This window comes from Macrosteles quadrilineatus, unplaced genomic scaffold, assembly GCF_028750875.1.
Source record: "Macrosteles quadrilineatus isolate MER2022 unplaced genomic scaffold, UCM_ALF_1.0 Scaffold_8__2_contigs__length_117827958, whole genome shotgun sequence".
Taxonomy (NCBI): domain Eukaryota; kingdom Metazoa; phylum Arthropoda; class Insecta; order Hemiptera; family Cicadellidae; genus Macrosteles; species Macrosteles quadrilineatus.
In genome coordinates, this window is record NW_026542601.1 from 84574459 (window position 1) to 84596979 (window position 22521).

Consider the following 22521-nt stretch of genomic DNA (forward strand, 5'->3'; position numbering starts at 1 on the left):
CCACACTCAAGAATAAGAAACAATTGTAGGAGTTATTGTGATAAAAGGATTTCCCATTGATTTCGTAATGGAACTTTATATTGCAACACAAATGATACAGAGGAAAACCGATTTTAAAATCAGAAAATAACATTGCAAATACTTCTTTTGGACAATTCAGTAACAATTCAGTAGTCAATAAAAAGACCACTCATCCTACACTTATCCTTAACTTATATTTGGGTTAAAATACGCACAGAGTGTCGTTCCCCTCAAACAATTGATTGAATAAATCTTCTATGGCTTCCCTATTATAGGCCTACACTTCAATCCACAAGTCCACAACTACAACTAACTGCTGCAAAAAGTGGTTATTGCTGCGGCTGGGGGGCTGCACTCCTTCGTCTCCACCATTGAGTCAATATGTACATTCATTAATAATTGAGGATGCGTGTGTGTGCACTCAATGCCTCCACTCACTCTGTCAAATGCCAATGCCATTGTACTGTAGGCCTACGTGAAGGAAGACTGCCTATCTTAGTTCCAAGATGTATGGTGTAAAATACTTTTACGCGAGTTGCGTACACTACTTTACCTACGACGGTGTTTTAATTACTAAAAATCACTACTCATAACTTCTAAGAGACGTTATGTTTTTGTTTATAACCTCTCATTGCCACTGACAGTGATGCAAAGAAACATTGTATCAAACACTAATTGCACCAATCAACAATTAAATTGGCCTGAACAGCTGATTAGTTGAATTTCGAATCATTACAATTTTGCTTCTCCTCTCTCAATCCTTGAACCTCATTGGTCCGTTACCCGTGTTGTTATGAGTATAACTATGCTGTTATGAGATACTTTTCAATTATTATTATTATTATTATTATTATTATTATTATTTGTTGTCATGAGAGCCGAAGCCCCCTGACTGCTTACCCGGTACCTATCCTACAGGACATACCCGGGCCCCATGATGTAGGCCGAAGCTTACGCATCAACCTTTAGCACATCATGGGCGGATGACTTAACTTAAATTTTTTTTTTTTTAAAGTTTTTAACTTAAATTTTCTACTCGTCACTATCTTTACGCAATCGTTGCGAAAACTACTATTACTTTTACTCCATACATCTTGATCTAGTTCAGCCACGTTCAGCCCAGTGTAACGCCAGTGTAAGGCCACACTTAAAAGTGGCCTTGCTTTTGGCCGCTTTTGCCCAGCCCGTGCCCAGACTTCAGACAGACTCCAGTCAGTCAGTCCAGTTTAGTCCAGGGACCCAATCCCAACCACTCCCTCCGGACTCAGTCCAGTCTCCACTCCACTCCAGTCCAGTCCAGTCCCAATCAATCGTTAAAATGGCGAACCTCAACTTTATGTGTTTGTCATGAGTCTTGGATCATTATTTATCAAATTATTTTCCACATTTCCTTTATAACTTACGAAGAGGAATTAGGTTTTTGTAGCTTTTTACATATTTATGTAGACCATAATATAATTGAAAACAACGTAACATTTTCAAGCCTACAAATTAGTCTGGTGAACTGTGAAATCAGCCAAAAGTTTAACAGTGAGAGAGAGAGAAGATGGCAATTCCTTTATCAAGGTTAGTTAAGTTTGACAATAGTTTTATTTATTTTACCTAGGCCAGTCTTATTTTACATTAGACTTACTGAATGAATGCCTCGACAGTTTTGATTTAAGTTTCTATAACATCCTAGCCTAGTGTCATCTTGCTGTTCATGCATAGGCCTAACAAAACTGGTTAGCATTAAGTTAGGCCTAATGTGTTCTAAATTGTTTTGTATTTATGTTTTTTGCTGTATGCCTATTTATTAGCCTATGTTATGTATGTTAATCTCTTGAATCTCTCTTAATGTAGGCCTACTATATTATTAGCAACCTTTTTTTTAGCCAGTTTTAGGTAGGCCTACCATACAACTTAGCCTAATAAATTTCAACACATTCTTCTTAATTTGGCTAGGCCTAAGTTAACTTAAGTACCAGTAACAGCCTAGGTAGGGCATGAGTTAAGTTACTCAAGATAACTTAATATAAATCAAAATGGCTGCACTTTACTTTAGGTCCTACACTCATTCGAATGAAAGTATCGATTATTCGATTGTTTCATTAGATATATCGTTTGGTAAGTTAGGTTAGGTTAACCTTACCTAACTAACCAAATGATATATCGAATGAAACAATCGATTAATCAATATATCGATCGATATTTTCATTCGAATGAGTGTAGGACCTAAAGTAAAGTGCAGCCCTGATGGTAGACGTGAGATGAATTAACCCTTTCAGTGCTATGAAACGATATATCGTTGTTTAAAAAAAAAACCCTAAGGGATATAGAGAGGAAGGTTATTTAAAAAAAATAGCAAAACGGCCATTGGTGACCTGCATGTTCATAGGATACACTACCAACCACTTAGCTAAAAGATTCACCCAATCCGATGATTTCGAGGTGTACAGTAGAACCCCTGATATCCGGCCTTGGTTTTACCGGTCCTCTGTTTATCCGGCCCCTTCCAAGAAGCCAATATCAAAATGTTTTTCTCACAGCTTACCGACGTTTAGATGCAAGCACTAGTCTTTGTGACTGCCCAAGTCATAAAATAAATTTTTCTCTTTACTTATCTGTTTGTATATACATTTATTTGCTGAGTCACTATACTCAGTTGAGCTAGTAGGCCTAACCTCTGATCAGTTGGTTGATTATTTCCAAAGTGGGATTAGTACAGTACAGTACATATTAATTCTTGTATTTCACAAAATGGATAAGAATGTTGAGTAGAAATGCATGTACCATTTAGGTCCTAATGATCTTCAAGTACAATTTATGGTAATTTTTACCGCCATTCAATAGGTTTTGTTACCTGAAATCATAATATTTGTACCTACATTCATTACTTAATGACTTTAACCTACAAATATTTTTTTTCTTTTTACAAACATGTTTATTTTTCTAAAAATGATCCCAAAACAGAATTAAATGATACTTTTGATTGCATATATTGATTAAGTACCTATTATTAGGTATGAATTGTCATTTTCATAGTAGGTTGGTTTATCCGGCCAAATCGTTATCCAGCCAGGGGCTTGGTCCCGTGGTGGCCGGATATGAGGGGTTCTACTGTATGTCTAAACCAAGGATTATGAACACCTCACTATGCCCCAGTGGTTGTAGTATATCGCTACAAACACACAGGTCACCAATTATTTGCCACACAGGACGGGATTCGAACCCAAGCAGACGAATGCCACTGGCCAAGTGACACACGCCCTAGCCTTCTCGGCTATCTGTGCTTGAAGACTGGGGAGTCAAAACCCGGTATTTAAGCTGTCGCCACCGATTGCGAACAGATGGCGCTGCAGATGGTTGTTCAATGCGTTACTAGGTAGCAGCACCAGCTAGTCACGGACTATTTAGATGCAATCTTTTAGTTTTAGTAGTAGGTAGTAAATGTGTTCCTGAGACTTTGCTGCAAAACATTAGTTTCCCTAAAATTGCTATATTACAATAACCTCGTCCAACTAAATCAGGGTTAAATTCAATATTACATTGTAAACTATATGTCTTTTGATTTTGTGAGATTTCGGTTTCAAATAATGCTATCAGAACATAAAAATTTATAGGAAAACCGGGAAAATTACAACAAAAACTAAGTTTTATTTGATGTTTACTACAAATACCGGGATTTATCTTTCTTATATATTTTCTTATTGTGTTATTTATTATTCAAAATTAGCCTAATTAATAAAATAGTGACAACATGACAGTTAAAATTCAACAACGTGTAATGGAATTAAAAGGCAAACAAAAAAGTCTTACAAAATATGAATTATTGGCCTAGCACTGAAAGGGTTAAAAGACAAAGTAGGCTAAAGACATATAATTTTATAGTTCTCAAATTTCACAAAATACACTCTCCTAATAAAACTCAATTACTCTCTTATATTACTTCCAAATATTCTATTAAATAATAAAAACCGGAAAGGTCTTACTTTAATCAGAGACACTGAGTTTAATGGTCAGAACTGGCACTAGCAGTTACCATGCAACTAGAAGTGGTAGGGTGGTGTGGGGTAAGTGTGACAGCGGGGTAAGTGTGATAGCCGGCCATCTTGTTTTTGGGAATCGCTGAAAAAAATTGGTTTTGTCGTAGAAATAATGTTTGACATATAACTTAAGGTATCTAGTTACATGGTTTTTTTATCAATTTAGTAACTACCGGTACCTACTGTATGATGATTTTATTGGTTTTTATAAGTCCGACATTTTAGGTCAAAATCAAAGTTTGTTCGGAAATTTTGTTTAATTTGTAGTTAGCCTATTTTAAATTTTGACCAATTTATATCAAACTCAGATTTTTAAAGAGCCTAAAAGCTACACTTTTAGAAAAAAAATATTTAAAACGTGTACAAATTTATCATTAAATTTAAAACCACATGTCACACTTACCCCGGAAATTTTCAATGGCTGGGGCAAGTGTGACACCGACACCCGGGGCAAGTGTGATCTGTAATCTGATCTGATGCAAGTTTTTACAAATTTCCGCAGATTTGTACGTCTTTATTTCATTTGTAAATATCTCAAAAAGTAAGAATGATAGGGACTTAAATAAAAATGTTCCTGAAAGAGCACTAACTGGGTATTTATCACAATTGCCCCATTTACCATTAAAAGAGATACAGAATTTTATAGAGGCCGCTATCACACTTGCCCCGACCCCATGGGGCAAGTGTGACAGCTGGCAGGCATTTTTTTATAAGTAAAAAAAATAGTGAAAGCATAAGTTTATCACATTGGTTTTTTTTACCAGTAAAGATATTTCCAAAGTTTAAGTGTTAAAAATTTCAAGTATCTAGCTTTAGAAATAACCGAGGGAAAAAATTGTAAAGATGAACTTTATGATTTTTAGGTCACACTTACCCCACTTCACCCTACAAAGAAGGTACTGGACCAAGAAGTGGTTGATATCTGTAATTTCTACAGCAACCACTTTCAATAGACCATCTTTTCCAGTGAACTTAACTGACAAAACTTGAATCTTATCTGATACCACTACCAACCTACAAAGTTAAATCTTTTAAAATCTAGGACTCTATTTCTTAAGCTTACTCTTGCCAATGATTAAATAATTTAATTTTGTTTAGGTCATTTCAATTTAATTAATTTACCTCGGTACCTACAACCTACAATTAACTTACTAAGCTTCATACTGCCTACTCAAATTGCTTAAGTTAGACCATGGAGTCTGTTAAGAGGCTAATCAAAATTTGTAACTTAGCCTAATGTTTCAGCTTACTACCAGCGCCTACTCAGCCAGTATGGGACAGAGATGAAGAGCGCGCCAAGGTCCGCCCGGTGACAGCTTTGGTATCGGCTAGTCCCACTGCACCTCCATATGGCCAGCGAAGAGGTTGGATACCAAGGTCAAACGAGGTAGGCTGACACAGTATTCTCTAATCTTGTAGCTTAACTTAGGGTCTAGTTTGCTTTAAGTATAATAGATGTAGACTTTCAAAAGTTGTGGTGTTAGTTTAAGCTTCTTTTATCCAAGTGCACTAGCCTATAACTTAAGCCCTGGGACTTACAGAAAAAATATAAGTTAGGACGTTTAAATTATGAAATTTTTATTTTTGTTCGTTAACTTAGGCCTAAGTTAAAAGCTAGAACTTTGAGTTCCAACTAAAGGTAAATTCCTATCTTATATGGACATCCATATTTCTTTAAACCCCAGATAAGTTAACATGTAACTTATTCATACCAGTTCTGAGTCTTTTATATGTGAGAGCGGTTTTTACTTAAGGACCGGTTGGTCATATAGATCCGCAGTTAACTTGTAGGTACGCCTCAACCAGGCTCCTCGCCTCGTACTGGCGTTAAGGTGAACAGAATGACACAATTTGTAGCTCTGCAGCTAAAATGTAGGCTTAGCTGTGTGTTTTTACATTTTTTTAAATCATTGAATCTCCTGCCGCGTGCGAGATAAAGTCAGTGATACGGTTTTCACCACAAGAAACATATTCAATGCTGATGAACATATTCAAGTTTAGCCTATGAATATAATGCAATGAATATGGGGAAAGTGCATAGAAACAGGTTTTGGATTTTAAAAATGGTTTTTGGAATGAATTGTGATTTTGTTGGGTACCCACACTTCTCACAGAAGACCAGAAAGGATAAAATAGGTTTTCAGGGCCATTTTTATATTCCATATTTTAGGCCCACTTAACCAATTTCCTTAGCCTACTTTACTCTCACTCATTGCATTATGAATAACTAGCCTTCAGATCTGGCAATGAATGTCGGCATGACTATGTTTCTAGTTATAAACAAAAACGTATCACAGACCATAACTTAACTACCATGCAACGGGAGAATCGATACAAAAAAATTTCATCGAATCACTTGTTTGCTTGAAGCGAGGTCATGAGTATAGTTTTGCATGATTTATAGGCCATCAAGTTTTGTCTTAAAGCTTTAAAATTTCTACTAGCCTAAAAAGAATTAAGTTACCTGTCAATGTGTAACACCACATACTTTATAATAGCCTACATGCCAGGGAGCTTGGGAAATAGACCAATTTAGAATAAAAAGCTACGGTACTTATATTGCCAACTTTTCTAATAAATCAATATTCTTGCAGGACTTTGGCGATGGTGGGGCCTTCCCTGAGATTTCTGTCGCCCAGTACCCCCTCAACATGGGCAAAGAGGGCAAGGAGTCAACATCAAACGCCTTGGCAGTCCAACTGGATGCTCAGGGAAAAGTCAAATATGATATGATAGCTCGACAAGGCCACTCCAAAGATAAGGTAAGACACATTTAAATGCATTGGTAAATTTTTTAGTTTTTATTATGTTATTGTGCTGGCAACTCCTATTTCATTTGTAGAGTACCTTTAGATTATTTAGATAGACTAAATGGAGTATCTTTAAATAAATTAGATAAACATGGGTTTCACTTTTCTACTTTAATTTTACAATTTTTCCAGATAATTTACTCAAAACTGAGTGATTTGCTGCCGGCCGAGGTAAAGACTGAGGACGACCCAAGTTTGCAGAGACCAGACTCTGAATTGATTGATGAAACAACAGAGAAAACTCGATTGGCTCTAGAAAAACTTACAAGTAGTAAAATTGCAGCTGCCATGCCTGTCCGATGTGCTGACAAAGTTGTGAGTTTAACATGTCTAGCTAGTTTACATACAAATTATATTTACCCAATTTAATGAGCATTACCTAGAAAATATACATTGGTTAGTTTGGTCGAGTTCAATGCGATCACCCTATGGCCAGCTGCTGCCGGTGGCTAATGCGCTGCATCGATGAGTTTGCGATTAATCCAAATGATAGGTAAGGTCAAGTGGGGCAAGTGTACTTCCAGCTAATAATACATTTGCTTATTAACAAAAAATATGAAAAATTGGCCAAAGATACTTTAAACTATGCTCTTTTAAAATATAATCACTATTTCGCTTGTTACTATTTCTATGAGCTTAGACGTGTTTAAAAAACCTCTCGCGCTTCTACTCAAAACGCAAGTGCCCCTCGGAAAATTCAAATAATTACTAAAAACTGAAATACAATGATAATTATCTAAAATTTGGTAATCTTACTTATTTTTTGAAGGAGAATACATAATTAACATTGTTATGGCCCTAAAATTTCAATTTTGGGGAGTTAGAGTACACTTACCCTGTGTTAAAACCTGTTTGGGGCATGTGTACTTTTTCCCATGGGGCAAGTGTACTCAATAACTGATAAATTACCATACAGAATGTACATATCAAGTTTTTATCAGATTAAACAAAATATGATGGTAAATATTTGGGTTTGATGGGATACAGGTTCATTGAGATAACTTTTATGTTTGATTCTGTGAGTGAAAATACAACTAAGTTACCGTATTGTACTTTCATTGTGTGTTAGTACTTTGAAACAAAATAACTATCTTTGAAAAGTGTAAGGTACTGTAAATTGATTCCTAATGGTACCTTAGAAAAGCGATGATACCTTAGTTTGATGATGTGTTCTGTTAATGGTTGTCTGAATTTTTCATACATTTGCGACCATACTATTTTTTGGTAGATGAACTGTTGTACTGTGTTTTAATCCTTGATCTAACATAATAAGTCTTCTTTAATACAATCGCCAATCCACAGTCAGATGTAGTTGCATCTTGTTGTAGGCTCCGGCACAATACATCCGATACACACCCTCTCAGCAAGGTTCTGCGTTCAACTCAGGAGCCAAGCAGAGAGTCATTCGGATGATAGAGGCACAAAAAGATCCCATCGAACCTCCAAAGTTCAAGTGAGATTAATAATATGTAGCTGTGTTAGTGTGTAACTTAAGATGTATTAACTTATTGATTTAAATCTCTGACAGAAAACTGTAAATTTTTTACATGGTCTTCTGTAGGCCTACTGAAAGTTTCTTACTATTAGCATCCTTTCTTCTTCTCAAGCCAATTTCTTGGCAATCTTTCTTTATCTTTTTTTTTTGTTAATGAAATGTAATTTATGTATTATTTGACAGTCCCTACTTTTGTATTATTAGCGTTGTAGAAAAATGTGTTATGTAGGCTACAGAAATAATCCTAATTTATTTGAGGACTTTTTAATTATTGTGGATTAGGATGTTTTAGGTCCACACGGGTTAGGAGGTTGATATAGACGTTTTTGTCCATAACAAAAGAAAATCATGAATATTTTAACTTTGTTTTTGTACATCTTTCAGGGATTTTTTTAGTGCAGAAAAAGAGGTAGGCTTTTATTTTAATCTAGTGTATGTGCAGTAGAATGCCTAGTAAGTTATTTGGCTACAATGGGACTAAGCCCCTGCCCGAATAGGCTAACAACCCAACCTATTATAAAAACAAGAATTTATACTTAAAGTCTTTTTTGGGACTTTTTTTAAATACTCATGTTTGTAATATAATTAATAATGTATCTGCAGGAAAAAGAAGTTCAATAACAGTACCTAATTAAAATAAAAAATACTGTGGGTTTATATTTAACAAACTAACAAGTATTAAATAAAGATGCAGGTAAAAATTAGTCACAATAAATCGGCTATAAAGTTTATACCTTAAATAGTCTGTAATTCTTTGCTAAACTTTCTTGCCTATTTTTGATTTTTTGATGAAACAAACACATAGAGTTGTACTGTATTAACCACATTGTTTGGCAAGTATTTATAAAGCCTCTGCTGGATATAAAAGGTGCTTTTGAACAAAGTTTTATACATAATTTAAACAATCAATATTGCTTTTGCAACTTTTTACGAGAGGGAATTTCAACTTTAGAATTATGAACAGATACTAACTATCCTGTTTAATAGTTTCTCTCTTTTATTTCAGAATCAACAAGAAAATTCCAAGAGGTCCGCCGTCCCCTCCTGCACCCGTCATGCACTCTCCGACAAGAAAAGTGAGTTAGGAATATTTAAGATCCAAAGTCATACTGAATAAGTATAAGTAAGGATGTGAGTCAATATTTATTGATTGGAATACTGGGCTTCTCATTACATTACCAACACTAAATGACTCTACATATCCAGGCTATAGCACAATAATTTTAACTGGCTCGACACAACGAAAACTCGCTAATGTTTTTCTGTGACTATGTGGCCAACAGTTTTGGTTTGGCAGAATTAGTTAATACATGTCTGGTTGAAAGTTGATTATTGTGTCCCTACTAACTCATTACAATTAATATTAACATTTTTGATATAGGGCTAATATTTATAACTACTAGTTTAAAAAATGTGAATGAACAAGTTTTGTAGCCTAGAAAGACTTTAAAAACATGCTATTTCATTTTCATTTACAGTAGATATCTTTCCATATAAAATAATTTTTAGGTAGCTTAATAAGAATTAAATTATTTGAAACATGCTAATAATGCGTCTGTATCCTATCATTGTTTTTATCTTAGTCATTGTTTTTTGCAGGTTACCGTCAAGGAACAAAAAGAATGGAAAATACCCCCTTGCATATCAAATTGGAAGAACGCCAAAGTAAGTGTTTCATCTTCATTGGTTATTTTACAAGTGTTATTTAAATACATATTTTTCAACTGTATTGGCAAATTTCTCAATTGCTTATGCAATTAAGTGATATACAGAAGAAATTACACTTTCTACTTAATATCACAAATCTGCCTACATGTTGCTTTTACTACAGTATAAGCACTATTATTTGAAATTCTTACACACTATTAAAAGTAATTGATGTAACGACCAAAACTATTTGTACTTACATCAGGGTCATAATAACTGTTTTTAACTGTAGAGAAATGTTGCTTTACAGATTAACATTTGTTTTTTTTATATTTTTTTAGTTCTAGTTTGTGGTTTGTCCACTTGATAGTTAAACGTAAAATTGCGGTTAACCTTAGGTTTTATAACCAATTAAAATAGTTGAATTTCAAGTTAACATCCTTCAGTTAGTGAAACCAAACCAAACCTGTATTCTAACAGAGTTACAGTTCTTAACAACTGTGTTTTTTCATTCCAGTAAAAAATGTGTAATTAGGGTTGCCACCAGTCCTAACCAAATGTGGAAAGGCGAACCCATTTGGCCGGTTTGCACAGGTTTACGTTTGATTTTATACTGGGAAGAGGGGCCATCCCGATTATTCCCTAGCCAAAGTTGGCAAACTGGGGTGTATCATAATCAATTTTTTTGGACTGAACAATCATATGTGTGACTAGGCCTATTTAATTTTGGGTACTGGAGTAGACATCCTATCGAGATATAGGCCTAGCCTATTTTTATTAAAAAGAAATTAGTTGAATGAGCTAGTAACAGAATGTACATACAGTAGTCTAATTTTTTTCTGCCTTCGTTTTTTTGTAACTGAGATGGCTGATGTACCATAATATATAGTATAGTTTCACAATAAGTTGTCCTATGAGTTGACTTGGTTATATAGTTGGCGTATTTGATGTGGCGTTGATCAATTATGTCCATTTTGATTTAAAACCTGGAAAAACTTTAACACAGATACAAGTGTCTGGTTCAATCAATAGTCTAAAGAATCACTTTATATTTTGTTTACATAGCATAACATGCTTTGGACTGAATTACGTCTGCAACATTGTCTGTGAAAGATTTGTTGTTTAGGGTTACACGATTCCCCTAGACAAGAGATTGGCTGCGGATGGTCGAGGGTTGCAGCAAGTACACATCAACGAGAACTTTGCCAAACTGGCTGAGGCCCTGTACATTGCTGACAGAAAGGTAATTCATTAAACTTGCTTGAATTATGCTCTATAGTTTAATTTGTTAATGCTATTTGCTAAATCAAATAAAACTTAAAGGATATTCAGGTATCCTTTCAGGCTTTATGATACTATAGGGTCATACTTTCAATTGATTTTATGTTAATGCCTCCATAAAGATGCTATATCTGATGTCGGATGTCAATCAGCACATTCATCAAAATTGTAAGTCTTCATGAAATTCACACATGTAAGACCAATACTGTATGCCTACTTTAAATCTCAATCTTTCTTAAATGATTTTTGAATGTGTTATTTACAAAGTCATCCATATGACAACAGTTAAACATATTTCTTTTTAGTTCACTTAAGAATTTAACCTATCAAAACTAACTCTGCTTTGTTATTTTCGATAACATAATGGACTTTTAATTGTAGGCCCGAGAAGCTGTTGAAACAAGAGCCCAATTGGAGAAGAAACTCGCCCAGAAAGAGAAGGAGAAGAAGGAAGAACACTTGCGATTGTTGGCGCAGAAGGCGAGAGAGGAGCGAGCGGGCATCAGGACTGCGGCTGCTCTTGGTAACTATCTTCCCGAATATTCAATTCCAACATCAAATTAGTCCATACGTAACATATAATATATTCGTACTCTCAGTCTTGGTGGAAAGAATGTTTATCTTTCCTGTTGGGAATCCAGAATAAATAAAATGGCATACAATGTTTCCTGGCAATTATAATTAGATTCAAGCCTGTAAACAAGTGAGCTTCACCTATCTTGTGTGCTAAAATACATTTTCTAAAATAATTGCATTAGAATAAAGGATTCTAACTATCCAAATCAATAGGGACCAGACCCTACCTAGTTAATAAACAATGGTGTAAGACAGTTGTTTGAGGCAGATGACTCTTTGCGCACCGATTGATTTGACAGTACAAAAACCTTGCAGCCTCAGGGGCATAACAAATTACTGCAATGAAAATAGTTTTTCTGGTTGACTTTATTATTCATTCCTTGAGGTGATATGGATTTTTGGAGTTTGGATGGTTGGAGTTTTACTGTAAACTAGCTGTGTGCCCGTTCTACGCACGGGGATCTTATAGTAGTCAGTTGAAACCTTCTTATATTAAGATTAAGAACAGCAGTTAGTTTGCATATTTGCAGATATGCTGGCAAAACTATTATATATAAACCTTCGCAAATACAGTATCTGACAGTTCAAGCCAAAATAAATGCTTCGCAATTAAATGTCACCCGGATCGTTATGGTCCATATGTCCAATGATTAAACTAAAATATGTTTTATAGATCCATGAAGCGTAGCCCTAAAGTAGGCCTATAATTGAAAGTTACTTTCCACATCGGTTAACTTAAACGTATTTAAAGTACTACCTCAACCTCACCATTTAACACTTTATTCCGGTTGACATTTTCAGTATCAAAGGTGCTCTTGTCCATTCCGTGAAACACTGAGAAATAAGGACATTAATGCGTTACCAACAGACATACACACAACAATCCAAAAAAGGCCACGAATTATTGATACATAAACAATATAAAGGCGTAAACAATTCATGATGGTTTGCCCAACAAATGTTTTACTCAAATAGGTTATCATTTTCTTAGCATACCGGGTAAGCTAAGATTTGGAATCCAGACAGAAAAAGCAAAACTTATACAGAGTTAAGACATCACTTAAATTGAATACGGACGGCTCTGATAAATAAGGTGCAACACCAACGATAACTAATTTGTAAACTACAGTGATGTGTTGGTACCTACGTAAAAATTATTCTAGCAGCTACCAACGGTTCTAAGGAAAAGAACCAGTACCTACGTAAGAACCTACCTAAGAACTATAGTACATCCGACCAATTAAATACATTAATATCTAGTCCCGAGGTTATTGATCTCTTGCTTTTGGATTTTCTCGTAAAAAGTTATAGCGTAAACTTATCGGTGTAAGTTTGAAAAAAAAACAACCTTACCCAAACAACTTTTTGTTATTTAATAGATTACGCATTCTCTAAACAATGATTAGTATATCTATTAACATTAGAAGGAAATGTGACGAAAATCACACAATGTTGGGGTTTTGGTCATTTGTAATTATATTTCTTAAGTAGGTAGGCCATGTATTCTATGGAAAAGTACCGGTATCAAGGATCGTCGCCAAAAAGGTTGTTATGAATAAATATGTAGGCTTACGTACCCAAGATATGAGCTATGGGCCTATTGGCTGTATGGTCCAGCGATTGCATCACACGGTGAGTAGAAACAGAAAGTGACACATTGGAAAAGCGAGTTTAGCACTTCCTCTGTTAAACCTCTGTTACAATCACCCACTGCAGTTGTGATTTTTTACTTTACACTTTACACAACCGCCATTGAAGCGCCGTCAATGAGTGGAAACCTTTTTTGTAAGCTATTGGCGACGATCATTTCAGTGTCCAGCCCTATACAACACTGATTCAAGGTCTTCTTTCTGGTTGTCAAAACTCAAGAAACATTTTATACTCAAAGAATTTCTGGTTCCGATTTGGACGATGTCTAGTTATTTAATTTCATTTACGGTTACACTATTAGACTATATTATTGCACTTGCGATTAATTAAATCCGTTATGTAAGAAAAACGTTTTTAATCTCACTTGGTTGGGATTTGCTTTCAAAACGTGATTCGAAATGGTTGCGGTATTTGTAAACAACATTTGTTAACATATCATTGACAGCTAGAAAAAATAATCTTGATCCGAACAGCTGTTCGTTATTTCATAGACGATTATGTGATACAAATTGAACGAAAATTTGACAGAAATCGCACAAAACTGCATTTTTGAACGTCCGTAATTTTATTTACAAAGTAGTGAGGCTATATTTAAATCACTAAAGACACTCTCGCCAATCCAGTGATTACATTAAAATGACTTGGATCTTGATAGGTACTCTGGTTTTCACGGAGAAGATTGCGTAAAATGCCATCTTGAGTGTTACAGACAAAGGGAAAGACAGACAGACAGACAGAAATAGAGATAAGACTCGTTTCTGCTTCTTTAATGTATAAAACGTAAAAATAACCTAAAAGTATATAATTCTGAGCAAAGTACAGACAAAACTCTAATTTTATTTATATAGATAACCAGCTTCAAGTTATTTTGAACCTTATGCTATGCATGGACCTAATAAACAGTATGTAGGTGATAAATAGAAATGAGGATAAACAAACATGATTTTAAATAAAAAGTATCATTAATACAAAAATAAAATGTAAGACCACTTCCATTTGGTAACAACGATTTTGATTGTTGTAGATAAGGACGAGGAGGCTAGAGAGAGAGATCAGCTTAGGTACGAGAGACACAAGGACAGAGCCAGGGAGAGGAACTTGGCTAGAGCTGCTCCTGATAAAAGGTAACATCGCTAGGATAGCAGACTTGTCTGAATAGGAAAGTATACATACTGGCACAGGAAACACACACTTTCCTTGGTTGGAATGCTGTCAGTGACAGTGAAATTGTGTGTATAAAGTGTTTGGTGCTTCTTGTGTAAGAGTATTCTCTTCCCCATTCAGTTGAGCCTTATTTAGAATACTTGTTGAGTTATTAACAAAAATTATACTTTTTTCTTTTTTTCCCAAGACGCTAGGCACGAGTGATTGTTTTTCACATTACTTCAGGCTAGATTTAGATCTAGGGGTTGCGGCATTATCACTTAGATTAAGTCTATTGGTTATTTGGCGGGATTTGAACCCGGGGCCTCAGGGACTGAAGTCTCGCGCTCTAACCACTAGACCAGCTCTCTCCCCTAAAGCTCGCTCCCCCTAGTTATTAACTCATATTAGACTAGATTGCTGATTTACACAATATTACTCATTTTGGTCAAAACTATGTTGTTGCAATTTTTTAGACAGGATTGTTTTATGGAGGCTAATGTGTATGTTTTGATGTGTATCACCAGGTCAAAGCTGCAGAGGGACAGAGAGAGAGATATCAGTGAGCAGATAGCACTTGGTCTGCCAGCCAAGACCATCACTGGAGGAGAGGTGCAGTTTGATCAACGGCTGATGAACACCAGCAAGGTAACAATCTGTTTGATCATCACCTGTGAGTTTGATAGCATAGTGTTCATAAATGGTTAGTAGCCTGAGAGAGAGATATCAGTGAGCAGATAGCACTTGGTCTGCCAGCCAAGACCATCACTGGAGGAGAGGTGCAGTTTGATCAACGGCTGATGAACACCAGCAAGGTAACTATCTGTTTGATCATCACCTGTGAGTGGGATAGTGTAGTGTTCATCAATGGTTAGTAGCCTGAGAGAGAGATATCAGTGAGCAGATAGCACTTGGTCTGTCACCCAAGACCATCACTGGAGGAGAGGTGCAGTTTGATCAACGGCTGATGAACACCAGCAAGGTAACTATCTGTTTGATCATCACCTGTGAGTGGGATAGTGTAGTGTTCATCAATGGTTAGTAGCCTGAGAGAGAGATATCAGTGAGCAGATAGCACTTGGTCAGTCACCCAAGACCATCACTGGAGGAGAGGTGCAGTTTGATCAACGGCTGATGAACACCAGCAAGGTAACAATCTGTTTGATCATCACCTGTGAGTGGGATAGTGTAGTGTTCATCAATGGTTAGTAGCCTGAGAGAGAGATATCAGTGAGAAGATAGCACTTGGTCTGTCACCCAAGACCATCACTGGAGGAGAGGTGCAGTTTGATCAACGGCTGATGAACACCAGCAAGGTAACTATCTGTTTGATCATCACCTGTGAGTGGGATAGTGTAGTGTTCATCAATGGTTAGTAGCCTGAGAGAGAGAGATATCAGTGAGCAGATAGCACTTGGTCTGTCAGCCAAGACCATCACTGGAGGAGAGGTGCAGTTTGATCAACGGCTGATGAACACCAGCAAGGTAACAATCTGTTTGATCATCACCTGTGAGTGGGATAGTGTAGTGTTCATCAATGGTTAGTAGCCTGAGAGAGAGATATCAGTGAGCAGATAGCACTTGGTCAGTCACCCAAGACCATCACTGGAGGAGAGGTGCAGTTTGATCAACGGCTGATGAACACCAGCAAGGTAACTATCTGTTTGATCATCACCTGTGAGTGGGATAGTGTAGTGTTCATCAATGGTTAGTAGCCTGAGAGAGAGATATCAGTGAGCAGATAGCACTTGGACTACCAGCCAAGACCATCACTGGAGGAGAGGTGCAGTTTGATCAACGGCTGATGAACACCAGCAAGGTAACAATCTGTTTGATCATCACCTGTGAGTGGGATAGCATAGTGTTCATAAATGGTTAGTAGCTTGAGAGAGAGAGATATCAGTGAGCACATAGCACTTGGTCTGCCAGCCAAGACCATCACTGGAGGAGAGGTGCAGTTTGATCAACGGCTGATGAACACCAGCAAGGTAACAATCTGTTCGATCATCACCTGTGAGTGGGATAGTATAGTGTTCATCAATGGTTAGTAGCCTGAGAGAGAGATATCAGTGAGCAGATAGCACTTGGACTACCAGCCAAGACCATCACGGGAGGAGAGGTGCAGTTTGATCAACGGCTGATGAACACCAGCAAGGTAACAATCTGTTTGATCATCACCTGTGAGTGGGATAGTATAGTGTTCATAAATGGTTAGTAGCCTGAGAGAGAGATATCAGTGAGCAGATAGCACTTGGTCTACCAGCCAAGACCATCACTGGAGGAGAGGTGCAGTTTGATCAACGGCTGATGAACACCAGCAAGGTAACAATCTGTTTGATCATTACCTGTGAGTGGGATAGTATAGTGTTCATAAATGGTTAGTAGCCTGAGAGAGAGATATCAGTGAGCAGATAGCACTTGGTCTACCAGCCAAGACCATCACTGGAGGAGAGGTGCAGTTTGATCAACGGCTGATGAACACCAGCAAGGTAACAATCTGTTTGATCATCACCTGTGAGTGGGATAGTGTAGTGTTCATCAATGGTTAGTATCCCAAGAGAGAGATATCAGTGAGCAGATAGCACTTGGTCTGCCAGCCAAGACCATCACTGGAGGAGAGGTGCAGTTTGATCAACGGCTGATGAACACCAGCAAGGTAACAATCTGTTCGATCATCACCTGTGAGTGGGATAGTATAGTGTTCATCAATGGTTAGTAGCCTGAGAGAGAGATATCAGTGAGCAGATAGCACTTGGTCTGCCAGCCAAGACCATCACTGGAGGAGAGGTGCAGTTTGATCAACGGCTGATGAACACCAGCAAGGTAACAATCTGTTTGATCATCACCTGTGAGTGGGATAGTGTAGTGTTCATAAATGGTTAGTAGCCTGAGAGAGAGATATCAGTGAGCAGATAGCACTTGGTCTGCCAGCCAAGACCATCACTGGAGGAGAGGTGCAGTTTGATCAACGGCTGATGAACACCAGCAAGGTAACAATATGTTTGATCATCACCTGTGAGTGGGATAGTATAGTGTTCATAAATGTGGTGTTCATAAATGATTAGCATCCTACAATTTTGAATATAGGCCATGCTCAGCTTACAACGTATGATGTTCCATCTGTTTATTGGCCACAGTTTAGTTTTGGTAACAATTATACCGAGTTTATTCGTATAAACAGATATTGTAGACTGCAGTTTGAATTGTTGACTGGTCAATACTATGGAGGAAAGGGCCAACACAATGGTTGCGTCGTTTCCTAGATATTTCCCCGTGTGAGTTCTTAAAGGTACATAAAGGCAGATAATTAGGGAAGCATGTTTAACAACATGCTAGAGAATATTATGGATTCACAGAATAAGATCAAACTAAACTATTACAATTTTGTTTAAAACACTCAGATGGAATTATGGTTACTGATTTTGCCTCTTGTAGTAAGACATAATAACCAGGACAGATTATAAGCAGCTCATGTTTTATCAAATAATTTTATCTCTTATCTGTAAGTAAAATTAATCCCTAAAAGGTATTTTGTGAGATGAATTTCCACATTTTTGCTAAAAGTCTCGTTTCTGGCCCCAGGGCATGGACTCGGGCTACGGTGATGATGAAGCCTACAATGTTTACGACAAGCCGTGGCGTGACTCCAGCAGTTTGGGTCAGCATTTGTACCGGCCGAGCAAGAATGTCGATAAGGACATTTATGGAGACGACTTGGAAAAGATTGTGAAAACAAATAGGTCAGTTGAATGATGTTGGTTATGTGATGTGTTTTGGGTTATTTTGACAACTAATCAAGTGTCATACCCCGACGTATTATTCAAGTGTCCAAATCAATGTCGTTTTGAAAGAGTTGTTCATTAATTTAAAAAATATTCTGGTTAATGGCAAATTTATTAGTCTAATCGAGTACTTAGTGTTTAAACATAAACTGTACACCTGACTACGTTTCATCGACCTAGCTCTCCTCCACATTCCAAGGCTACATTCCAAGGTCTCTAATTTTGAATATGATTACAAAAACGGAGTCTCTTAAATATTTTCTGATTAAAGCTTTCATTGCAAAATAAACACTTGTCAATAGATGCACTTTAAATTTTATTTTCATTTTACACTAGTGGGAACATTTTTGTAAATGGCATACCCAATTTTTCTGTCCATATGGAAAGAACCTGTTCTTTTTTGTTTCCCACATTATAATGCTTTTTATAGTTTTTCTTCACTGATAGTTTTTCTTTTGGTCTATCTACAATTATCTTTTTACAGATTTGTGCCTGATAAAGAGTTCAGTGGGACAGATCGCTCTGCTGCTCAGGCTGGCCGCAGTGGACCTGTCCAGTTTGAGAAGGAAGAAGAAGAAGATCCCTTCGGTCTGGATCAGTTCTTGACACAAGCCAAGCGGTCGTCTAAGCGACCCAACTATGAGAGGGATCGCAAGGATGACAAGCGAAGGCGGCATTAAGGTCAGTATGTTGGTTTTCCCCCTCGCTAATTACTTGTTTCAAGTAGGAAGAGTTGGATGAAGTATCACATGAATGAACACTCACCTAATTGAAATATCAGGTGTAACCTATTGAGAAGGCCATCCACTGTACAGGTTAGCCTGAAAAATCAAACTATTCTAAGAGTCTTCCTAAAATTACCTAATTTATTAGCTTTTGTTTACCAGGAATTTAAAATGCACAACTCACAGAAGAGAGCCCTGCTATCAAAAATTTATTTTGTCTTAAAAAGTGTTTGTTACTTTTTATTGTTTTATCAAAGATATTTTGCAATAAGTTAAAAAGTTTTGGTGTTCGATAGAAACTAGTGATTGAGGGTGCACTCTGTCGGTTGCTTAATCCATCAATGAACATTTCCAATCTAAAACTTGCTACAACTCTTTAACATAGGAATGGGATGAGTTAACTTATCAATAGTTGAAGGTTAACTAAAGGTTCATGAGGGAAGTATTTTTGTGTCGATATTCTAATTTTTTTACAATCTTGCTAGCAAATTATTATCCTTACGGTAAACATTATTAATTTATTTTTCATTCCCTTTTCAGAGCACTGGACGAACAGAGAAGTTCAATGGAGACGGTCAGTAGTCCCTTATGAGAAGCAAATACTGGTGGCAAAAATATCACCACTAAACTACACACTGTTTTATTTTTAGTTTTAATTTATATGTTATATCCTGTAAATAAATATAAAAGGTACATTATAAATTTGTTTAGGTTTTATTTTTTTAATAAGTAAGCTTGCCTCTTATTTTCATTTTTGATGATATAGGTAAGCTTGTATAATTACATTTTAAATAATTGTATTGAATTTTTTGTCTTGATAAAAGTATATTGTTGTGGGATACAAATCTAAATAAAGAAAGAAAGTTTATTGTAAGGCAATCTTCATACCTACTAATAAAATTTATACATATAATTTTATGTCTAGAAATTGGACATTTTATCGGTTTTGGTAGTTTTTAACACAATTTGATTGAAAATTGGTATGGACATATATGTATATGACCTCTAAATATACAGCTTCTTTAGATAATTTGGAATTACGATTTAATTTTTTTCATGTGACTCGTACAGTCATTTGCATGATAGTGTAAATATTTGTCTTTGTAAATCAGTATGATTTATAGGCTGTCTTTACGTAATAAAGAAATTGTTAAATACTCGTATGGCTGTGATTTACTAACCACCCTCAATAATTGCTGCAGCAAAAGTTAAAAAAATGTCAAGTGTATGCTGTTTACATAAATACATTGTTGTTTGTTTAGCTCAGTGGTTATGAATCTCAATTTCAAATCTGAAGGATGTTGGGTAGTTTCTCGACCATTCCAGTTTTGTAATTGGGCTATATATTTTGCTCTAACAGCAGTAGTTGTGGTTGTTTAATATTAAATTGCCAGATTTTGAACTGTTCCCTTCCAAAAATCATAAAAAACTTAAAAGTTGTAAAAGTGTTAAATAAACAATAAAATTATAAAAAAATAAATTTTACTATCTCCCCCTATACATAGTTAAATGAAGAAGGTATCGTTTTTGTCAAAACTTTGTAGTTTAAGAGTCTTCCGTAGTGGAAGCCATGTTGGATTTCTTCCCCATAAGAACAATGTTAACTTTGGGTCCAAATATCTCATCAGCAAATTGTCATATAGGTAATTATGGATAAGGAGTTAAATTTAAAGAATTGCGGTCCTCTAGAGATTGACGTTTTTTATTTCACAATTTTTAATTTTTATAATGAATAATTGATTATTAATTAGCTTAAAATTAAGCTAATTATTGAAAGGAAATGAAAATGGATTTTCGAAATTCAAAAACCTCAGTCACGAGTCTATTATGTTAAAAATACAAATTATAAATTTCAAAGCTATATCTTAACAAATAACGCCGTTACGTGTCCACAAATGATGCAATTCTAACATTGTTCTTATGGGGAAGAAATCCAACATGGCTTCCACTACGGAAGACTCTTAAGTTTTGGGTGGACATCTACGTTTTGGGTTCCCCTGAACCCAAAAAGTGGTTTTTGAAGTAACGTCTGTGTATGTAAATGTGTACAGAGCTACATACCTCACCTGCGTCCGATTTTGGGATAGAGCTCAGCAAAAAGTTGTCACCGCCAAATTAAAAGACAGAGAAGGGTGAATAAGCCCGGGAAAATGTACATTTCTTAGCAACCTCTTCTAAGTTCTAGTTGAAACAACAGTTTGAATTGTGTAAGGAAAAATATGTTTTTAGTAAACACAGTTGATGGTCACACAGTGATAAAACACGGATATAGTAACTGAAAACGTTTGATGTCAAAATAAATATTGAAAAGATTGAGTTAAGCATTCAATGTTATTTAAATGGGTTTCATTACATCACCGAGTGAGTTTTTTTTCAACTTTACATCACTCGAGAAGTAAGGAAGTTGTATACATCACGCTTGGGATAGGGAAGTTTAACATAACATGGCGGGTTAGGTAAAAGAAAAAACACCACTAAATCACACTACTGTATTAGAGGTATTAGGTTATGTGTTGATGTATGTTGAACTGTTTATCAACAGTTGGAATGATTTGTTTTTCTTTATTAGTTAGTAAACAATAAATTTTTGGGGTTAATTCAAAATCTTAACTTTTAATTGTGTAGTTAACTATCATAGCCAAATATTCCATTTTTTTTTTACAATTCCTTTGTGCCTTAAACAGATTTATGCCAAAGAGGGATGTGAATTCATTTAAATAAAAGAGTTATCGTGTGTCTTATTTGAATACTATATTCTATGTGTTGTGGTTTTGGTTTTACCAAAGTCAGAAGTAACAAGATGGAAAAGATCAGAACTTTAAGAATGCTGATTTCTAGATATAGAGCTGACGCAGCAGATTTAGCCAGGAGGGAAGAAGATTTGACCAGGGAACTGGAAATTATAGAAAATCTCATATCAACAGCAACGATATGGTACATATCAAAAGTAATTCAAACTAGAGAAATGCAAGCTCCTCAGCAAGAAACAGAAAAGGCAAGGGAAAAATTAGAACGACTTAAAACAGTTTTAGGAGATATTAGACAGTCAATAGAGGTGGTGAAAGACGAAGAAACCGTCATAAGGAAAAGAATAGAAGAGCTGGAAACATTGTTAAATTATCAGCCAGAATCATATACTAGTATGTTTACCAACGAGAGAATCTTTGAAAAATCCAATCTTGCAGATAATATTTATGATTCAACAATCCAAAAAGAAATTTACAACATTGATGATGAACACCTAGAAAAAGGAACAGAAGAAAATCAATTACAAACTAAAGATAGTGGAAGGAAATGTAGCGAGGAATTGATCAGTAAAGGAGGAATTCCCAAAACTATGATTGAGCACACTGAACAAACCGGTGG

General features: G+C 35.9%; 1 protein-coding gene across 1 annotated transcript; it reads left to right on the plus strand.

Annotated features, from left to right (window-relative positions):
• Positions 1 to 1339: 1339 nt before the first annotated feature.
• LOC129001630 (puff-specific protein Bx42-like) lies at positions 1340 to 20316 on the plus strand. Its single transcript, XM_054428997.1, has 14 exons — positions 1340 to 1587; positions 5292 to 5433; positions 6641 to 6808; positions 6989 to 7171; positions 8185 to 8309; positions 9358 to 9427; positions 9951 to 10016; positions 11125 to 11241; positions 11661 to 11802; positions 14530 to 14629; positions 15176 to 15296; positions 18231 to 18388; positions 18915 to 19111; positions 19696 to 20316. The coding sequence occupies exons 1-13, from the start codon at positions 1568 to 1570 to the stop codon at positions 19108 to 19110; spliced, it is 1608 nt and encodes a 535-aa protein (XP_054284972.1). The 5' UTR covers positions 1340 to 1567; the 3' UTR covers position 19111; positions 19696 to 20316.
• The last annotated feature ends 2205 nt before the right edge of the window (positions 20317 to 22521 follow it).